The sequence below is a fragment of the Octodon degus genome, unplaced genomic scaffold (assembly GCF_000260255.1).
Source record: "Octodon degus isolate 3935 unplaced genomic scaffold, OctDeg1.0 scaffold00040, whole genome shotgun sequence".
Lineage (NCBI taxonomy): Eukaryota > Metazoa > Chordata > Mammalia > Rodentia > Octodontidae > Octodon > Octodon degus.
The window spans coordinates 1,947,377-1,965,561 of NW_004524616.1; the positions used below are offsets into that span (position 1 = coordinate 1,947,377).

Genomic DNA, 18,185 nt, shown 5'->3' on the forward strand with positions numbered 1-18,185 from the left:
TCCTCCTCCTCCTCCTTCCTCCTCCTCCTCCTTCCTCTTCTGACAGTGTCTCACTATGAAGTTCAGGGTGGCCTTCTGCTCACTTTGTAGCCCGGGCTGGTCTCAAACTTTCTTTTCTTTTTTTTTTTATGAGCAGAATATATTTATTGAGAGAAAGAAAGCTCCTGTCCAAGAGAGGGACAAGAGGGGGGACCGAGTGGGTAGTTCCCCCTCAAACTTTCAATGATCCTCTTGCCTCAGCCTCCCAAGTGCTGGGATTACAAGGGTATGCCACCATGCCTGGCTGTTTATTCTTGCTAGAGTTCAACCTTTATTATATTTTGCCTTGTTTACTTTCTCTGAAAACTGACTATGATATTATTCCCCTGGTTACTTTAGTTTGCTGATATAGATCCCCAAAATTGTACTTATTTGGGTAACATCACTATGTTCACTGTCACCACCACCACTGTTACGACCAGCTCCGGTATTTGTCCTGAATCCTAATTTTCTCCTTCCTATAAAACAACCACATCAATCACTCTGCACTTCCACCAACATATTGTTCTAAAGCGTGTGTGATTGACCTCAGGGGCCCTCTTAGACACTAAGCAATCACTCTATCGCTGATCTATACCCTCAGCTCTCTTTGAGAGCAGATCTGACGAAGGTGCTCAGGATGGCCTTGAACTTAGGATCCTCCTGCCTTCAGCCTTCCAAGGAGCTGGGATCACAGGCAAGCACCACTGCACGCGGGTCCACAGACATAGTACGTCATTCATAACAGAGCACGTTCCAGGCCTCATTGTCTTTGCACAGGCTGAACGCTCTGCATTGAGCGCTTTCCTTTGTAAGCTTATGAAAATATACTGCCAAAGACAGATTATAGCGCTGCCAGTACTTGTTAAGCACCTGTCCTAGCAAGTGGCTGGGGGAGGCACAGTGAACAGGGCCCTAGGAGAATATTCTGCGATGACAGAGGGTCTCCTATTTGCCAGAATGTGGTAGCCGCCAGCTATACATGGCTTTTAGGCATTGGAGATGTGGCTGATATAAAATATATGTCAATTTTAAAGACTTCCTGTGGGGAATAAAAGACTTTACAATGCCTCATTAATAACATTTTTAACATTTATCTCACTGAGCCCCACAACAAATCCATGAGATGGTTGTAACAGTTATCACCCTTTTCTTTTTTATTTTTTTTCTGTATTGGAAATTGAGCCCTGGGTCTTCTCATTGGGCTACCTTGCCAGCCACCCTCCCGTTCCTCTAATTTTTTTTTTTTTAAATCTTTTGAGCCCCAGTCTTGCTAAATCAATTTCTCAGACTAAGCTTGAACTTGCAACCCTCCCTCTGCTTCTGGGTGTGCGCACTACAGGCGTGCGCACTACAGGCGTGCGCTACCATGGCTGTGGTTATCTTCCTCGTTGTATATGTGGGGATGTTCTCAGAAAGGTGAAAGAAAGGAGGACAAAAGCAGCTAAAACAGGACGCGAGCTTGCGACGCTCTGGGTGGCTCGAGTTCACGCTCTGCACAGACAACTACAGCACACTCCCCAGCTGCTCCACGCAGAACCTCCGCCTGCAAATGAGCACCAGCCAGCCATTCTTCTCCCGGCTATGCACACACGTACGTACTGTCTGCTCACCCACATCATAGGTCTTGAAGTTAGAAACTGAGCACATGGGAGAAAAACCTGTTCTGACTCCGTAAACCTGGAAAGGCAATGCAGCACTGAACTCAAGGAGACGGGACATGCTCCGCTCTTGCCTCTCCTCAACGCGTGGCAGCTGCATGCCGTTCAGTTCAATCCCTAGTTAACCGGCTGCCACCGCTTTCCAGGCACCCCCACCCTTGGGGGCAGTTTCTTTGCCAGGAGGGCTCCCTGACAACTCCAGGCCCCAAATACTTGGGTGCCGCCAGCCCTTTCACTTCCACACCCTCCACTCCAAGGGATTGGAGGCGCTTTCCTGCACATGGCCTGAGAACCCTAAGATCACCTGAGGGGCTGTTCTCTGGCTGCCCTTTTTTCTCAGTCACTCTTAGCTTTCCTTTGTTGCTCACTCCGACAGCTGGGGCTTCTACACTTCTGGTTTCTATAGCCTCAACTGTGCCTTCTCCAGGGGTCTGTTCTCAGCCTCCCACATGATCCAGCAAACTCTATTAACTCTCTTGCCTGGATCTTTCTAGAACTCAGCTGTTGTCTATGCCTACACCACTGCCGTGGGCAAGATGCCCTCCACCAATCACTTCACTAGCTCCCTGGGCTGCTCTGGAGGGTCATGTCTCCTCAGTAGCAAGCGATCTCAACGCATGGTCTGGATCACTTCACAGTGTTATTTAAGCCCTTTGTAGACAGGGGTCACCTCTACCTCTGCGTGTTTGGAGTGGAATGTGAGGTTTCAGTTTTACTAAAACACTAAGTGGAGCGGACACCCGAGGTGGGTCAATACTTGCGGTTTCTTTATCTCCATTTGTCAGATGAGATCAAAACTGTCTGACGCCACCCACCTCCCCAGAGTCAGAGCGCAGTGGCCCCCTCTACAACCCCTGACTGCTACTCACACTTGGTGTGCCTGTCACACAGGGCTGACGCCCGCATGTCACACAGCCGGATTGTCCCTTTGCTGCTGCTGTACACGAAGGTATTGCAGTGATGGGGGTGGAACTCTGCGGCTGTGATCACCTCGGTGAGCTCCTCCATGTTGGCCGGCTTGATGTCCACGATATCTGGCACAGAGGAGTCAAGGAAGGAACCAGGAGGAGGTGGAAGCCTGGGGGTTGGCAGTGGCACCATCTCCTAAGAGCACGACATAGTAGCATTTGCCACACATGGAGCGGATCTTTATTGGAACTCTTAGTGAAAAAGGAAGCAAGTGTTACTGGTGTTAGGCAGTTAGGGGCTCAGGACTTCAAGAAAATGGATCAATGTTACCTGGTAGTGGTAGCCTTAGAATTCGGGCCTCTTGATTCTTTAGCACTGGTTTATCCTCTGCAACTTGCAAAAGGCATCCATTTATGGCCTAGGGTACTTGCATGCAAACAGTCTTAAATGGTCCAAGTTACAAAGAATTCCGTTTCCCACTTTGTAACGTGAAGTAGTTTCATTCCAATCAAAAAATCCAACTTATTTAAATCTATACCCAGATTCTAGGACTGATAAATGGTATCTGTAAGAGGCTGCAAGTCTTCTTCCATGGAATCCCTGAACTTTGTTTAATAACATAGGTGATGATAATAGCTACCATCTACTGAATGCGATATAGGCCATTAATTGCATAAGGGAAACCGTGCACTTCATCTCATTTAATCCTCACAACAACTGTACACACACTTTTGAGAATCCAGATTTCAGGGGTGGAACTAATGCTCTGAGCATAGAGACTAAGTAGCCCCAAGACACGGCTAGTGAATAACACTAGGATCTCATTCCTGTGCAGAATCTGCCACAGTTATACAAAGTTCCTCTCCTTTCAGAAGTAGGCCTTTCGAGTTTCCATAAACAGAGATTTGCTTCAGAACTTGGGTGAGAGTTTAGCTACCTGGAAGAAGCCAACCCTACATGGTGGACAAGATTTAGGTTTTCACAGACCATACTCCTAGATTTATTACATTTTTCCCTCTCTCTCACCATTTTCCTCTCTGATCAAGAATTATTATACTCCTATTTAAAAACTGTATACTTGTATGTTGAAATGGCACATTTGGCCTTTTGTTTATGAAAACAATTCAAGGGACATAACATTTCCTGTACGGTGTTTGGTATGAGTGAAGAAACAGCTTCCTACTGATGCCTTTTCATTCCTACCAAGAGCTGGGAGGCACCTGGCCGAGATGGAGCTTCTGTCTGCAATGCTGCAGCTTTCTGCCAAGGACCAGACCTGTGATGGGGTGTGCTCACACAGCAGAGGTGACCAAGAGGGTTCCCACTTTTCTCAGCCTTTGCCATGACTGTGCCATGACAATTTTCGCTTTATCTGCCCGCATTGTGAGGTAGTAATTCTTCCTCAATGTTTTCTTCAGGCTATCTTGAAATGGGATGACTTTTCTCTAAACAAAGTTCATTAAAACCAAGAACTTAATCATATACATACAATAAATATATAATGATTAACATGAAAATGTCCTACAAGATTCTGTAGCACATTTTAGAAGACAAGGCACTCAGTCCAGGAGCAATAACTGATGCAGACCATCCAGAGATGGATAAAAACCATCTTCTGTTTTCAGTAAGCAAGGAGCACTCTTTTCCTTGAGGTGCAGAGAGGTGCAGAGTGTGCTGATGTCTTGAATCCCACCAGCACGGACTAAGTAGGCGTCTACTACTACATACCACCTGTGCTCCCATTAGAGTTTTTTCAATGTGTAATTTGTTTCTAGAGTGGCTTTGTCTTAGGCTGTGTCTCCTCTTCCTCCTTCAATGATCTCTCACACATTCTTTTGGATTCTTTCTAAAATTAGCTTGAGACTGACCTAACAACATTTTGGTATACTCTTTCCCCATGCAACTCAGATATAAATATCACTTGGGTCTCTAGGGCATGTGATTCCCTGAATTCACAAACTACTAGCTTTTAACTCAATTTCTGCTAGAGTTATAAATATCATTGCAGTTGGTGCATAGCTGGGGAGCGTATGCTTGTGCTGCTCATGGGGAGGCTGCAGGTTGCAGTGCTGATGTCCTCTCTGGCCATCTGACCCAGGCCTTGGGCTCAGGTTCAGCTGTTGTCAGATTTCATCACACTCCAAAACGAGCCTCGATACCGTATGGTGCCAATGAATATATTTCTCTTTTCCCAAAATAGGGAAAGAAAATCTGGTGTCAGCGTTCTCAATCCCTCCCAGTATAGCTCTAAACACAAGCTGAAGGGAGGGGATCTGGATGTGGTGGAGGGAGGTACTACAGCCACAGTTATTATTTTTTCTCATCTAAAAATAAAGCCCTAAAGTCAGTATGTGTGAAAACAAAGCACCGAAGCATATCTCCGACACAAGGAGCATCCTTGAGTCCTGCAAGGACACTCACAGGGTGAGCCTGCTGAATCTGCTTCCGGATCTGTCCTTCCACCCATCCATCCCCGACTTCCAAGCCTGCCTTTCCATGAACCCTTCATCCCCAAGCCATGGGCTTTATTATCTTCTCCATGTCTGAGCCTCCCTTCTGGCTTGAATACCTGTCGGGTGTGACCCTTTGGGACTAGGGTGTGAAGTATGACTTTTTTTTTTTTTGAGACAGGGGAACTACACAGCAAGAAGAAGATCATAATTGAGATGTTTGCCGTGTGTTAGGCCTGCTCTGTGATAAGAGCTGGGCATGTGCTGTCTCACTTACCTCTCACCTCTGCCTTAAGAGGTTGTACTACTAACAGTCCCATTTTGCTGATAAGGAAATAGTGACCAAGACAAATCATGCAAGGCTCTATGATTCACAGGGGGCAGAGCTGGGATTTGAACCTCAGCTCGTGCAAGCTCCGTGTCCAGGTTCTTGACCACAATGCCATGTGGTTCTCTTGGCACAACATGTGGCTGATAGAGAAGGAAGCTCCTCCTCTTCTGCACTGGGCCTGTGTCCTCTTATGTCACCTGTTCCTTTGGTGAGGACATCTTATAGTACCAGAATACTTATATACTACAATATAGTTTTATGGATCATAAGTTGGGATTAAACACCTGACAAGGCATTATTGGCTTGTTTTCTAATGGAGAACTTGATGGGTTTTAGAAACATACTTGAGACAGTCTAGCTGCTAAAAAGTCAATGGCTTACGGGGAAGAATGGGGGAAAGCTCCCTAACAAGTCCACTGCACCCCTTCACCCCTTATGCAGTTCTGAAGGGAGGTATGTCTTTTCAGCATTTGTGATCTTTGTGTCAGGAAGGAAGAAGAAAAGAGATGAGTACTGCATGGCCCTCTGGATTATCTTGGAAATGGAATGATACATTTTGACAGCCAATTTTCTCCTCTTTATCCACTGAGCTCTCTGTCTAAATTATTTCCTTGTTTTCGCAAAGAAGTGAGTGGCAAATGTAAAACATAGCATCAGAGTCACTGTTAACACAGAACATTGGCAGCCAACAGCCTGCTACTAAATTAACCCCAGGGCTTGGCAGACCTGTTCTTTCTGACCCCAACTGCTTGTGGCATTCCTTATTAATGCTAAAGCCAGGCAGATTTCTTCTGCTAACAAAAGGGGTTAATCTGGCTCTGTGCTGGGACTCTGGAGGCAGCTCTGAGGACAGGAGGGGCACAGCCAGCCCGGGAGCCAAGCTTGAAGCTCAGAAAGTAGAAGGCAGAAGGTGAGGGCACTGCTGTGCCAGGCAGTAGCCTAAGGCATCATTTAAAACAATAATTGAAGACACTGGGAGGTCACCTCTTAAGGGATCAGTGTCAGACAAATAAGCAGCCAGAGCCATAAATTACATCAGCAGTGGAATGAAGGAATGGGGAGGATCGGGGTAGTAGTTAGCAGAAGGGGAAGCCACTCAAGTTATTTCCTTAATCCAGGATTGGAAAATCCAAGCTTTACTGAAAAGAAAGAACTACTGCAATGTTGCATAAGAAAAAGATTGAAAGCAATCTAAATAAATATAAGGAAATGATGACGTGAATTTTAATGTAACTCTTATTTTTGGTAGCAAAATTTCCAAGCCAGTAAAAAACTTACCATATGCAAAAGTCTAATTCTGGTATGATCACAATAAGACTTACATTTATATTCTGAAAATAATGGTCTAAAAGGTAAGATGCTGAAATGTTAATTTTATTAGGATGGGTCTATGAATAAATTTTTTCCTGTTATTTTTCATTAACAGAGTAGCATTTCTGCATTTTCTTTTAATGAAGCTGCAGCATTTTATGATGTAAAAAACATTAAGACACCTATTATGTTTGTTATATATGTTGAGTAAAGTTATGTACAACATATGTACTTGAGTCTGACCATGGCCTCACTGAGAAAAAGCCATATTAAAAAGAAAATAATCACAGAGTAAGCGAGGCAGGAAGGAAATGCAGCTGTGTCTCATGGGATAATGAGATCCAAAAGTCAGCGTGGTAAGTGGTCTGTTAGCAACAAGGCCTCACTTTTCCATTTTTTCCTTCATGTACTGCGTAAAAGTTCCAAAAGATCTAGCCTGCAAGTATTTTGGGTCCAGGGGCTCCAGAGGAGACCAAGGCTGCCTGAAAAACCCTTGGCCTAGTAAATCTCCATTTTAGGGGAAAACCTGCCAACAAACAAGGTAAACAAGTATAATGTATAGTATGTCAATGATAAAAACTAGGCAGAAAAACAAAGCATGGATGAAAGAAAGTATGTGTGTCTGTATGTTAAACTCAATGGAAGAAAGGTTCCTAACTAGAATATTTTTGAACCTTTTGGTTTTCTACTCTCCCCCCTCCCCTCCCCTCCCCTCCCCCCTCCCTTCCTCCTTCCTTCCTCCTCCCCTCCCCTCTCCTCCCTTCCCCCCATCTTATCCAATATGGCAGAATTGGCTGGCATTAAGTTAAATTGTGATGCAAATATATTGTGTATACATTGAAACTGGATATTTGTTTCATTTTCCCCAAATCTCTCTAATGAGTACACACTATTGGACAGTAAAATAATAAAAAAACAGTAGTTTGCCTGACTTAGAATCATTCAGGAAAGTTGAAGGACCATGAACTTCATTGTTATGGATTCGTTCAAAATAATATTATGATTACAACAAAACGGGGAGAGGCTGGGTTCAGTTTTGAATCCGTCTCTATCTTGCTGACAGAACTTGGGAAAGTCACTTTCCTTGGGTTTCAATTTCTTTACCTTTCAATGAATAGAATCCTCTTCAAAGACTAAGAGTTTTGATTAAAGGATCATACTGAAAAAACATTACAGGATTTTTTTTTTTTTTTTTTTTACCGAACCCATTTTCTGAAGTTGGTACGTGTTTCTCCAGGGTAGTGTTTATACACATTGATTTACTTTGCTGGCTTGAAGGATGCCGACTTCATATCTTCTGTCTCTTCACTGCTGATGTTGCGGATACTGGCAGGCCCCACCGCCCTGCCTCCTGAGTTTAGTACCAAAGTCAGTCACGGATGGGGGAGCCAAGGAGGCTTTGTAATAGCCTTTTGGCAGGGCTATTACAGAGTCTGGCTCAGCTGCAGGGTGGAACCCACATTTATCTCGGTGGGGTCACCCACATGCAAAAGCAACTGAGGCTTCTTACACCTCATTTTAAGTTCTTCAATTATTTGGAAAAGAAGGTGGAAAGCAGTTCTAGCTTGCCCTTGAATACTGAGCATATTGAGTTGAATTCCCTTTTGGGGGCATGATTTACTTTGAGGTCTTTTCTTTTTCTTTTCCCAGATCAGACCTTAATCTTTGGATAATGAAGAATGATTACAAAGCATTCAGATTTTATCAGCTGAAAGGACACGTGGCTTGATAAGACACTGGAGATTGCAACAGAGGACCCTATGGAATATTATCCTCTTAAGAGCTTACAAAAAGCCAATGTGCAAATATTCATGGCATGTTTGCTAACTGCTAGGCTCAGTGTGAGTGCTGACAGAGACACATGATGCTATATTAAATACATAGTGAGCTTCAAAAGACTAGGCTGAGACACTCTATGACTGAGGGAGCACACGAAATGTCTATAACCATAAACTCTTTCCTACTCTTATAGGGCAAAAAGCCTGACATTTATTGTTAAACAACTTTCAGTTCAATTCAGATATAACTTCCTAGGAAGCATTTGGCCTTTCTTTCATGATCTGTTCAGCCACAACTCCTTCAATGCACCTCTACAAAACATTTACTACATATTATATTTGACTAATTTGCAACAGGGTAATATAGTAGGTTTTTAGTTATTCATAGGAAGAGAGACCTAGATTTTCATTTATGTGGGCAGTGATTAGACTCAAATGATTTTGAACCTGTTCAGTCATGTACAAAAAAAGAAAGACAACTATAGGAGGTGGTATGTGTAACATATCTGGCACTTGGTACAGGCTCAAAAATTTTTAGACTTATCCTCTCTAGTATGGTTACATACTTGTCTCCTTCTGCCCGGATACCTTATTCCCTTTGTGCTGTGTTAATTTGGTTAGGCTTAGATACTTTCCTTGGAATTTCCTATGTTTCAGGCTAGGTTGGGCTACAAAGATATTCTCTCTAGAAGAGGGAAGAATAGAGGAAGCGATAATTTTGCAGCATAAATACACTTCCCAGTGATTGAACCAATGTTCAGCTAGGTATTTCCAACAAAGGATTTTATTAAAGGTTCTAATCAATAAGCTCTAAGTGAATCAAAAGGGAAGTTATTCTGGGTGGATAAGATTTCATTAGATGAAAGACATTAAGTAGGCCCATGCCTTTCTTGAGGGCTTCTGGGTCTGCAATGACTCTTCCTTCTCTCTGGATCTTCCTTTCTAGCTGGCATCTGTGGAGAAGCTTCAGCTTGTGACCCTGGGGTTCCAGCATGCCCGAAATTTTCCCCTTTCTGACTCCTTGTGTTGCAGACCCCTTGCATGACCACCCATACAAGTGCAAAGTGGAATAAGTCAATCATGTTTCCGCTCTTCTTTTCTCGTTCTCTTTCTCTACATTCACATACCTCTCTGATTCTACTTTCTGGTTGAATTCTAATTGACCCAGGCCACCCTCAAGATTACCAGGCCATGGGATCAGGGATGGACTTTACTCTTCATGCTGTCTGTAGTTTATACAGTTAATGCTCAGCAAATGCTTGTGGCTTTTACCTTAATTCATTTTTGTGACTTAGAAGCTTTCTCTAGGCAGCTTTTATATAGGAAAAATCCACAGCACATTAAAAGACCAAGTTGTCAGGCTTTCACAGTGTGACTTACTGAGCCTGTGGCTTTCACTGGAGAGAACAATACCCATGCATCAAGGTGGTAAGAAAGATGGGATGGGGAAATGTTCCACATGTTACCATTTATTAACCCTCCATTCTGTGACAGGTGCTCTGCTTAGTGATTTACATATTACCATATTTAATTCTTACAAGAACCTTATAAGATATATCCCATTATTATCTCTATTAACTGATGTAGAAACTGAGGGTCAGTTTGTCAAGGTTGGACAGATTCTATGAGATGAAGCTGAATTCATACCCAGTGAATATCTGATTCCAAAGCCTGTAGTTCCACCCCAAAAATCTGCGTAGTTGAATTTTGACCTTTACTACCTGAAAGCATGAAGTTGGAAGGAAGGAGAAATCCTAGTCACAACTACCTGATCCTGGCTTCCAATATTAAGTATTAGCATCCAGAGAAGGAACTCAGTTTGGGCAAGCCTGTCCTGCTCTTTTTAGTATGGGAAGGAGGGATGCCCTGGCACACACAGGGTGGTATAGCAAGTGTGTCATTCAAAGAAATGTTCTTATTTTGCATGAAATTCCTATTCTGCAAAACTAATTAAAAAAAATCCAAACATATATTTAGTACAGGGGGCCTACAGGGTTGCACTACACAGATTGGACTTGTAGTGATCCTCTTGTTCCTGTTTTCAGTCTTCCAAGCACTGGGATTACAGGCAGACACCAGCATGCCCTATCTCAGTTGCCATCTCAGCGTGCCCCAGGGGTGGGGCTGGCACAGCACAGGGATTGGACCCTGTTCCCAGGGCCTGTATGAGCAGGTACTTTAGTCTGCTGAGATTGGCATATTTGATCCCTTGACAGGATGAAAACCACTGAAGCACCAAGGAGAGAAGTTCACAGGGCTTTCCTTAAAACCTGCCAGGCAGAGTCCCACTGGGGTAAAAGGAAAGGAGCTGTCCGTGGTTCTAGGAGTGCAAGCACTGTACAGCAAGAGCTGACTATGTGATCCCTTGATAAGGGCATCAACTTCAGGAAGGCCTCAGCTCAGTAGACAACTGGAACTGCTACACAAGTTACTAAGAGCAAAGTTAAAGATCAAGTATTCTGGATACCGGTAGGTTCCTTTAGAAAACTTCTCTGATTCAGGACCAGAGACTGAACTTCTACTACCTTTGCTTACACCACACTCTCCTCCTTCTCTGGGGCCAGTGATAGTGACCTTCTCAGAATTTCTCTAATATATCATGCTCCTTCTTGGCACAGGACCTTTGGACGTACTGGAAAAGTCTCTCCACACTTTTTTTTTGCCAAGCTAACTCAGATCTTTTCTCTTTCATAATTCAACAGCTCCTCAGCAAAGTCTCTTCTATTCTCTATTCTAAGAATGCAACATAGAATAATAATCCCTTCCTTTAAAGAATTTATTTCAGTTTACAACTGCACAGTCATTAGTGTGATCATTTGATGAATATCATTCTGAAAGCATGACACTGATTTCTTTTCACATTTGCACCCCAAGGCTTAATATAATGTCTGGTACAAAATAGATGTTGAATGTATAGATTTTGAGGTGATGCCTGGACTGCTACTTGATATGAATCTATTTAGTAAGGGCCTATGTTGGATGAGGCAAGACACTGGGCCAACTCATTCTTAGTCATAAGAAAAAGAGATCCTCAGCATATAATAGTTTCCATGAATAAATAGCATTTTAAGAGCATTTCCCATTTATTGAAAAGTAAAATTTCCTCTTGTCCAAGAAATTTACTAATCCAGAAATGGGCTATCGTGGACTTGATGCATTAAGATCAAAGTTCATCCATTTGATCCAGGACCTGCTACACCAGACAGGCCATGGATGAAAAGGGAGATTCATGACTAGAAGCATGAGATTTAGGAATAGGTTGCTGTGATCCAATTCTAGACACAAGGTGCTGCACCTTAGAAATCTTGCAAATATCAGGGCATAAGAAGCAAATCTTGTAAAGATTACCCAAATGTAGAGCCAAAGGAAGAATTTAGAATTGGAAAGATGAGCCAGATAATGAATTCAACAGGATGGACTCCTCCAATCTAACATTTGTCTTTTCTAATTTTCTTGTCCTTTCAGTAATAATCATGATTGTATTAATTTTTTATAGATCATTTACTTAGTAAGGTACTATCCAAACATGTGTACACATGGATTTCAAAGCCTGAGTTCTCACCCATGATACCTACTCCAAGTGCCATGCCGGGAAGTCACGACTTTTTTTCTCACTATATCTCCAAATGACTTGTTTTGCTATTGACTTAATCCTTTTTATTTACTTATTTTGTAATTTAAATTGATTTTAGGGTTACAGTGTCCACACACTGATAACATTAATATGGTAGTTGTGCTTTCTAATACTCATTATTGGAAAAATGTAATTATGAAAACGAAAATGTTCATGCATTGTTTAGAAGCTTCTTGGCTCTTACCCGAGGGGTGCTCCCACCGTACTTGAGATGACCCTCTTTATTTGACCCCAAGCCATGTCTCTTCTATGTCTTTGGTGTTTGGGAAGCATAACAGAAATAGGTGCTAGCCATCTTATAATTTAAGACATGCCTTATGGTTATTTTTCTGAGGCTGTTTTGAACAGTGGCTGCCTTCTATCCCAGAGTGGCTACACTCCAGGGATGAGAAGTAAAAGGGCCTCACTTTCTACAGTCTTAATGCTTAGGGCGATCTGGCTGAGACAAACTATATAGATATCACTTATCATCACCTCATGATGACAATGATTATTTTACATATGGCTGCTTTAGGGGTGAATGGTGTGGTCTCATTTGTATGCCAACATCTGGCAGGCTGTCACACATCTGCAGAAGATAGCCTAAATTGCACTATTAATATATCCGCTTTGTATTCTCCCCAAGGCATCTGTCTTCCAAAATGCCTAAAGAAACCTTCCTCCCCCTTGACGGCCTAGAGGCAAAATTCAGAAAACATGCCACCTAGGCTGGGAAAGCAGAAGCTTGGAGTGACAGCAGCTGAGCCAGAGCAGATTTCAGCTCTTGGAATAGACACAAAGAGGGAAAGGAAACCACCACCCACACTCATTCTATTAGCAGCTGCACTGCCTGGCAAAATTTTGGGCAGGTTTCCCCAGGCCCAGACAGTATGCTGTGTCTGTTCTGTACTCAACAAAAGATTCCAGTTATGGTCCTGATGGTCAGTTCTCAGTGTCTCCAAATATATCTCAGAACTTCTAGTATCTGATTAAAAATACCTCTCCTCAAAGGCCCTCGGGGACAGCTGTGCATTGTCTGTGGCAGAAACTAGGTGGCTGGGACTAAAATCAGGAGTTTTTTGGTGGTGGTGGTGGTGGGACACAGAGTATTTTTCCCAGCTTGCCTTGCAGTTAGAAGTGGCCATGTGGCTGAGTTCTAGCCAATAGGATGCAACCTATTTTAGGGCCTAGTTCCCAGAATTCTATGACCTCTTCTTTTTGCTGTTCTGCTATGGACAAGCTTGGTGACACTGGGGAGCCACAAGATAGAAGAGGCCTAGGCTCTTCTAAGTTATTGATGACTGTTGATGGAGATCATTAATATTGGATTTTACAGGAGAAATATTTTTTAAGAGTTTGGAATCTACTTTATATCAAAATATTCAGAGCTTTATTATAACTCATGAAGTTCAATTTCCAGGTTGGATTTCACAACTGTCTATGAGATATGCTCACTCTGATGATATCTGAAGTACCACTGACTCAAACCAAATACAGTGTGATGGTGCATGTCTACAATCCCAGTACTCGGGAGCATGAGGCAAGAGGGTTGCTGGGAGATTGAGGTCAGCCTGAGCTACAAAACGAGTTCAAGAACAGCCTGAACTGCAGAGTAAAACCCTACCTCAAAAAGACAAAAACAAAATAAAAACAAACAAAAACCCTCAACAACAAAAATCAAAATAAAAAACCCAATGTACACAACCCAATTTCTCCATGCCAAGTATTCCACATGATGGAATACAGGAGCACATCTGTTTTCATAGTATTTGCATTCTCCAATGGGGAAATTAAACATATGCAAATAAAAATGATTTCAAATAGTGGTAAATGCTATGAAGATAACAGAGAGTCAGTTGGAGAAGGTGTCCTGTAGAGATGCCTTAGATGCAGGCCTGAATAATGACATATAGTTTGGGCAGTTTTCCCCAGGCCCAGACAGTATGCTGTGTCTGTTCCATACTCAACAAAAGATTCCAGTTATGGTCCTGATGGTCAGTTATCAGTGTCTTCTAATATCTGATTAAACTAGAAGATCTCAGAACTTCTAGTATCTGATTAAAAATCCCTCCCCTCAAAGGCCCTCGGGGACATGAAAATTTAATGCATGATAAATTTAATGCATGATACATAAATGCCATTGCATAAAATTACTGTCTAGAACCCCAATCTAGAAAGTCCTGAGCCACTATTTATAATTCAGTGTTTTCTTAACTTTATTAGGATGAAGGCAGCTTGTAGATGCCAATGCATTTTAAAAGGGACAAATTCCCTGTAAGTACTATGTGTTGTAGTTGTGAGCATGTTTTTCTATTTCATTTTCCCCCAGGGCCTGTTCATACCTAAATACTCTTGATTTAGGCCAACCAATTATTAGCTGCAGGGAAAGGATACTAAAACTTTGATTGGTTATTTCAAAGTTCCATAGGTTAATCCTCAGGTCCCAGCCTTGGGAACTCTGGGGCACAGAATCCCAGGAAGAGGGAGAAGCAGACACAAAGGATGGAAGGGCACAGTTTAGGCAGGAACAGAAAAGTAATTACAGTAGTTGACTAAAGCAGAGTGAATTAGAGAAGACTGATGTGACAGGAAACCAAAGAGGGAGCTGGGGCCCAGATGGTGTGCAGTCACACAGGCCAGGATAAATGGCTCGGGTTTGAAGTTCAGTGGGAGGCTCCTCTAGCATCTTTAGCAAGAGGGAATGATATTGGATTACACGGTGGGAGGTTTACTCTCATATGTGGGACATGTATTGTACAGGAGAGCAAGAAAAAAGAGCACACAGGTGAGAGGTAATAGCAATTCCCAGTAGCATGGGTTGGTAGGAGTGGGGATGGAGAGATCTGAGTTGATTTGAGATATGTCTTACAGCAAGCCTTGACAGGGCTCCAAGACAGATTGGGCTGGGAGTGGAGGAAGCTAGTGAGTGAAAAAGAAGAGAATGCTGACTTGCAGGCTAATTGCTCAGCTGCCTGAGTGGGAAAGCTGGGAGGCAGAAGGTGAGTGTGAGTGGAGAAGCATCCTTCTGAAGGGACCAAGCACACGATAGGTACTCAGTGAAACAATGTGATGAGAACACTGCCATGGACAGGAATTCTCTTGACTTCTCTAAGTCTTAGTCAAATAGGAGATAATAGTACTTATATTACATGTTGTTATGTCAAATATACTCGTAAGGGGTAGAAATAACAATGAAAACAAAGGAGATATAATAAAGGCTTGAGGATAAAGATTTTTTGGAAATGGTGCTGATTATAGGAATGTTTTGGCTGTGAAATACATCAAGCTGTACAATTATGATAAATACACTTTCCTATATGTTTCAATACAGTGGTAAAGGGGCTGGGGAGAAGGCTCAGTAGAATAGGTGCTTGCCTGGCAAGCGCAAGGGCCTGAGTTCGATCCCTGGTTCTGCAAAAAACAAACAAACAAACAAACAAACAAACAAACAAAAAGTCAATAGAGTGGTAAAAATGAGATACTATGCTTGAAGTTGTTAGCACAAGTTCTTGAAACTCAATATGTGACAGTCCCTATTATTCTCACTATTGTAACACAACATATACCACCTCATGTACCTGCGGTCCATGTTGTACACTGACTATTTATGAATCCTCGAGCAGAGGCCCGAAACCTAACTGGACTCTAGGATCTTACCTTTTTGTTGGTAAAGTCACATGAAAATTTGATGCATGATACATAAATGCCATTGCATGAAATTACTGTCTAGAACCCCAATCTAGAAAGTCCTGGGCTGCTATTTATAATTCAACGTTTTCTTAACTTTATTACGATGAAGGTACCTTGTAGATGTCAATGCATTTTAAAAGGGACAATTTCCCTATAAGTACCAGGTGTTGTAGTTGTCAGCAGGTTTTTCTATTTCATCTCCCCCCAGGGCCTGTTCATACCTACACACTCTTGAGTTAGGCCAACTGATTATTGGCTGCAGGGAAAGGATACTAAAACTTTGATTGGTTATTTCAAAGTTCCATAGGTTAATCCTCAGGTCATCAGCAGACATGTAGGTTTCGTAGTCGCTGTTGACTGATATGGAGTTGATGTGATACGTGTGTGCGTTGGCAAATACTCTTCGGGGGGTGGCCTCCACCATCAGGTCCATGGGTCTCAGGACGGGCACCTGGGAGGGAGGAGAAACATATCACTCAACACCAAAGCTCTTTCCTAGAGAGACAGTGTGTACGAGTACATCCTCTATTACCACAAGCAAAATCACTGCCATAGGAAAGAAGCTCAGAGTCAGAGAAATCACATGCTTTCCCTGTTTCTTGGGGGCTCCTTTTGCTTTACTAAAAGTACCACCATCACCCAGCCCTGATTGGAAATTTCATTTTTGAGAAATTCAAGACTTTTTTTTAACACTCATCTTGGGGGAATTTGGATTCCATTGTACGAGCACTAACTTTCAAGGGTATCGTCTCACTGGAAAAACGAAAACAAAAACCATAAAATCTCTTTTAGAAAGAAAGTTTTGGGAAAATTGTAATGATATCTCATTCAATTTTCATCCCAATTTAGACCTCTTATCTTTCCATCTCACTGTTTTAGAAGGCTACTCCTATTCAAAGGAGCAGCACAGTTCCCTTTGCTTGTCCTCAGTCTTTAAGAGTATTTAGGAAAAACATCATCACCCACAACTCTAGTGATCAGCCATCATAGATAGGGTGCATGGTACCTCGTGGGTAGGCTGAGATAATCAGTTTGCACTTGCTGTCTTGAACTTCCAACTAGGTAGTCTCCACTGTCCCAGTTTAGACAATAAATTTTACAGTCACCGAAGGTATATGTTTGTTGAATGACTGAATAAGAGTAAATGCTAGTATTTTGTTCTAACAAGTCAGAGAATCAGGCAGCAAAATAGCTTCCCATATGAACAAAGGCATAAAATCCTTCTCCTTCTCTTTGAATTCTGGGTAAATTGGCTCCTAAGAACGTGAACGAAGAAAACAAACAAACAAAACCATACACACAGGTGCAGTCCTTGAATAGAAACAAGAAAATAAGGAAAAACTATTTTTTCTCTAAGCAAATCATCACTTGCAACTGAGCCCTGGCTGGTTTGATACCAGGTGGTAGATTAAGACTTCAGCTTTTGGATTGGCTTCAACTCAGGTGGTGAAGGGAAGCAGCTGAAAACAAAGATTGAATTTTGTGAAGTGCAGTTGCCCCAACAATACAACCTTGTTGAAAACAGAGTTCCTCCTGCTCATTCTTGAAGGAGTTCAACTCATATTTGAGTTTCTAAATTAAATGGTTCAGAGGCAACAGAGTTCTAGACAGATGTGATGCCGGGTCTCCTAGAAACCAGAGATGCATTATGTGTACACACAGAAAAATCCAGGGGTTCACCAAACACTGGCAGAGGGAAAGGAGGGAAATGGAGGGAAGGGGTCCATCGTCATGGCCCCAGCTATGGGTAATGATTCTGAAGCACACACCGGGATGGAAAAGCCTGGAAACCTTGACTCTGAGCACGAATTTATCACCAGCCACCAGGCTGCAAGACCGGGGCAACCAACCTACTCTTGTTGAGCTCTATTTATGTTACTCAAAACATAGCTTCTCTTCACTGTGGCCCACGATTGTGAAGAGCTGCTGTGGGGATTTGTTGGGATGGTCTGTTCTTATGTTTCCTGTCCACCCGCCTCTTGCAGGAACATTTGCTGAGCACTACACAAAGTCTCCGGGAACTCAGTGGATAACTATGTGATACACACACATCCTGCACTCACAGGGTCGGTCTACTCAGGGGAAACAGACGCAAAGTCACTCATCTCATAATAAAATAGGGGTAAATGACCCAAAGAGACACTACAGTTTTAGGGAAGATTTACATAATTGGGCAGGAAAGTCAACAAGGTATTTTCTCCACTCTGCCGTACCTCCCCACCCTCCCGCCAAGTAGAAATTTCTGCCGACTTCCGGGAACCCCCAGACCCAGTCCTAGCCCAGGTCCGGTGAGTGTGTGGAGAGCTTCTTGCTACCTGTGCCGGCCGGACCAGTCCCAGCCCAGGCGCAGTGTGGGCCGGACCCTCTCCCAGCCCCTCGGGCCGCCCCCCACCACTCTGTAGTGCCTCCCCCACCCCGCCCGCC

At 42.9% G+C, this 18,185-nt stretch overlaps 1 protein-coding gene across 5 annotated transcripts in view; it reads right to left on the reverse strand.

The window, feature by feature from the left end:
* Positions 1-18,185, reverse strand: part of Ppp2r2b (protein phosphatase 2 regulatory subunit Bbeta) — a 454,351-nt gene that overhangs the window by 45,327 nt on the left and 390,839 nt on the right. For all 5 annotated transcript variants that reach the window (XM_004631251.2, XM_023715307.1, XM_023715308.1 and 2 more), the window contains exons 6-7: positions 16,035-16,212; positions 2,549-2,713 (exon numbers count right to left, since the gene is read on the reverse strand). In XM_004631251.2, the coding sequence (XP_004631308.1) occupies positions 2,549-2,713; positions 16,035-16,212 (343 nt within the window). The remainder of the gene's footprint in view (positions 1-2,548; positions 2,714-16,034; positions 16,213-18,185) is intronic.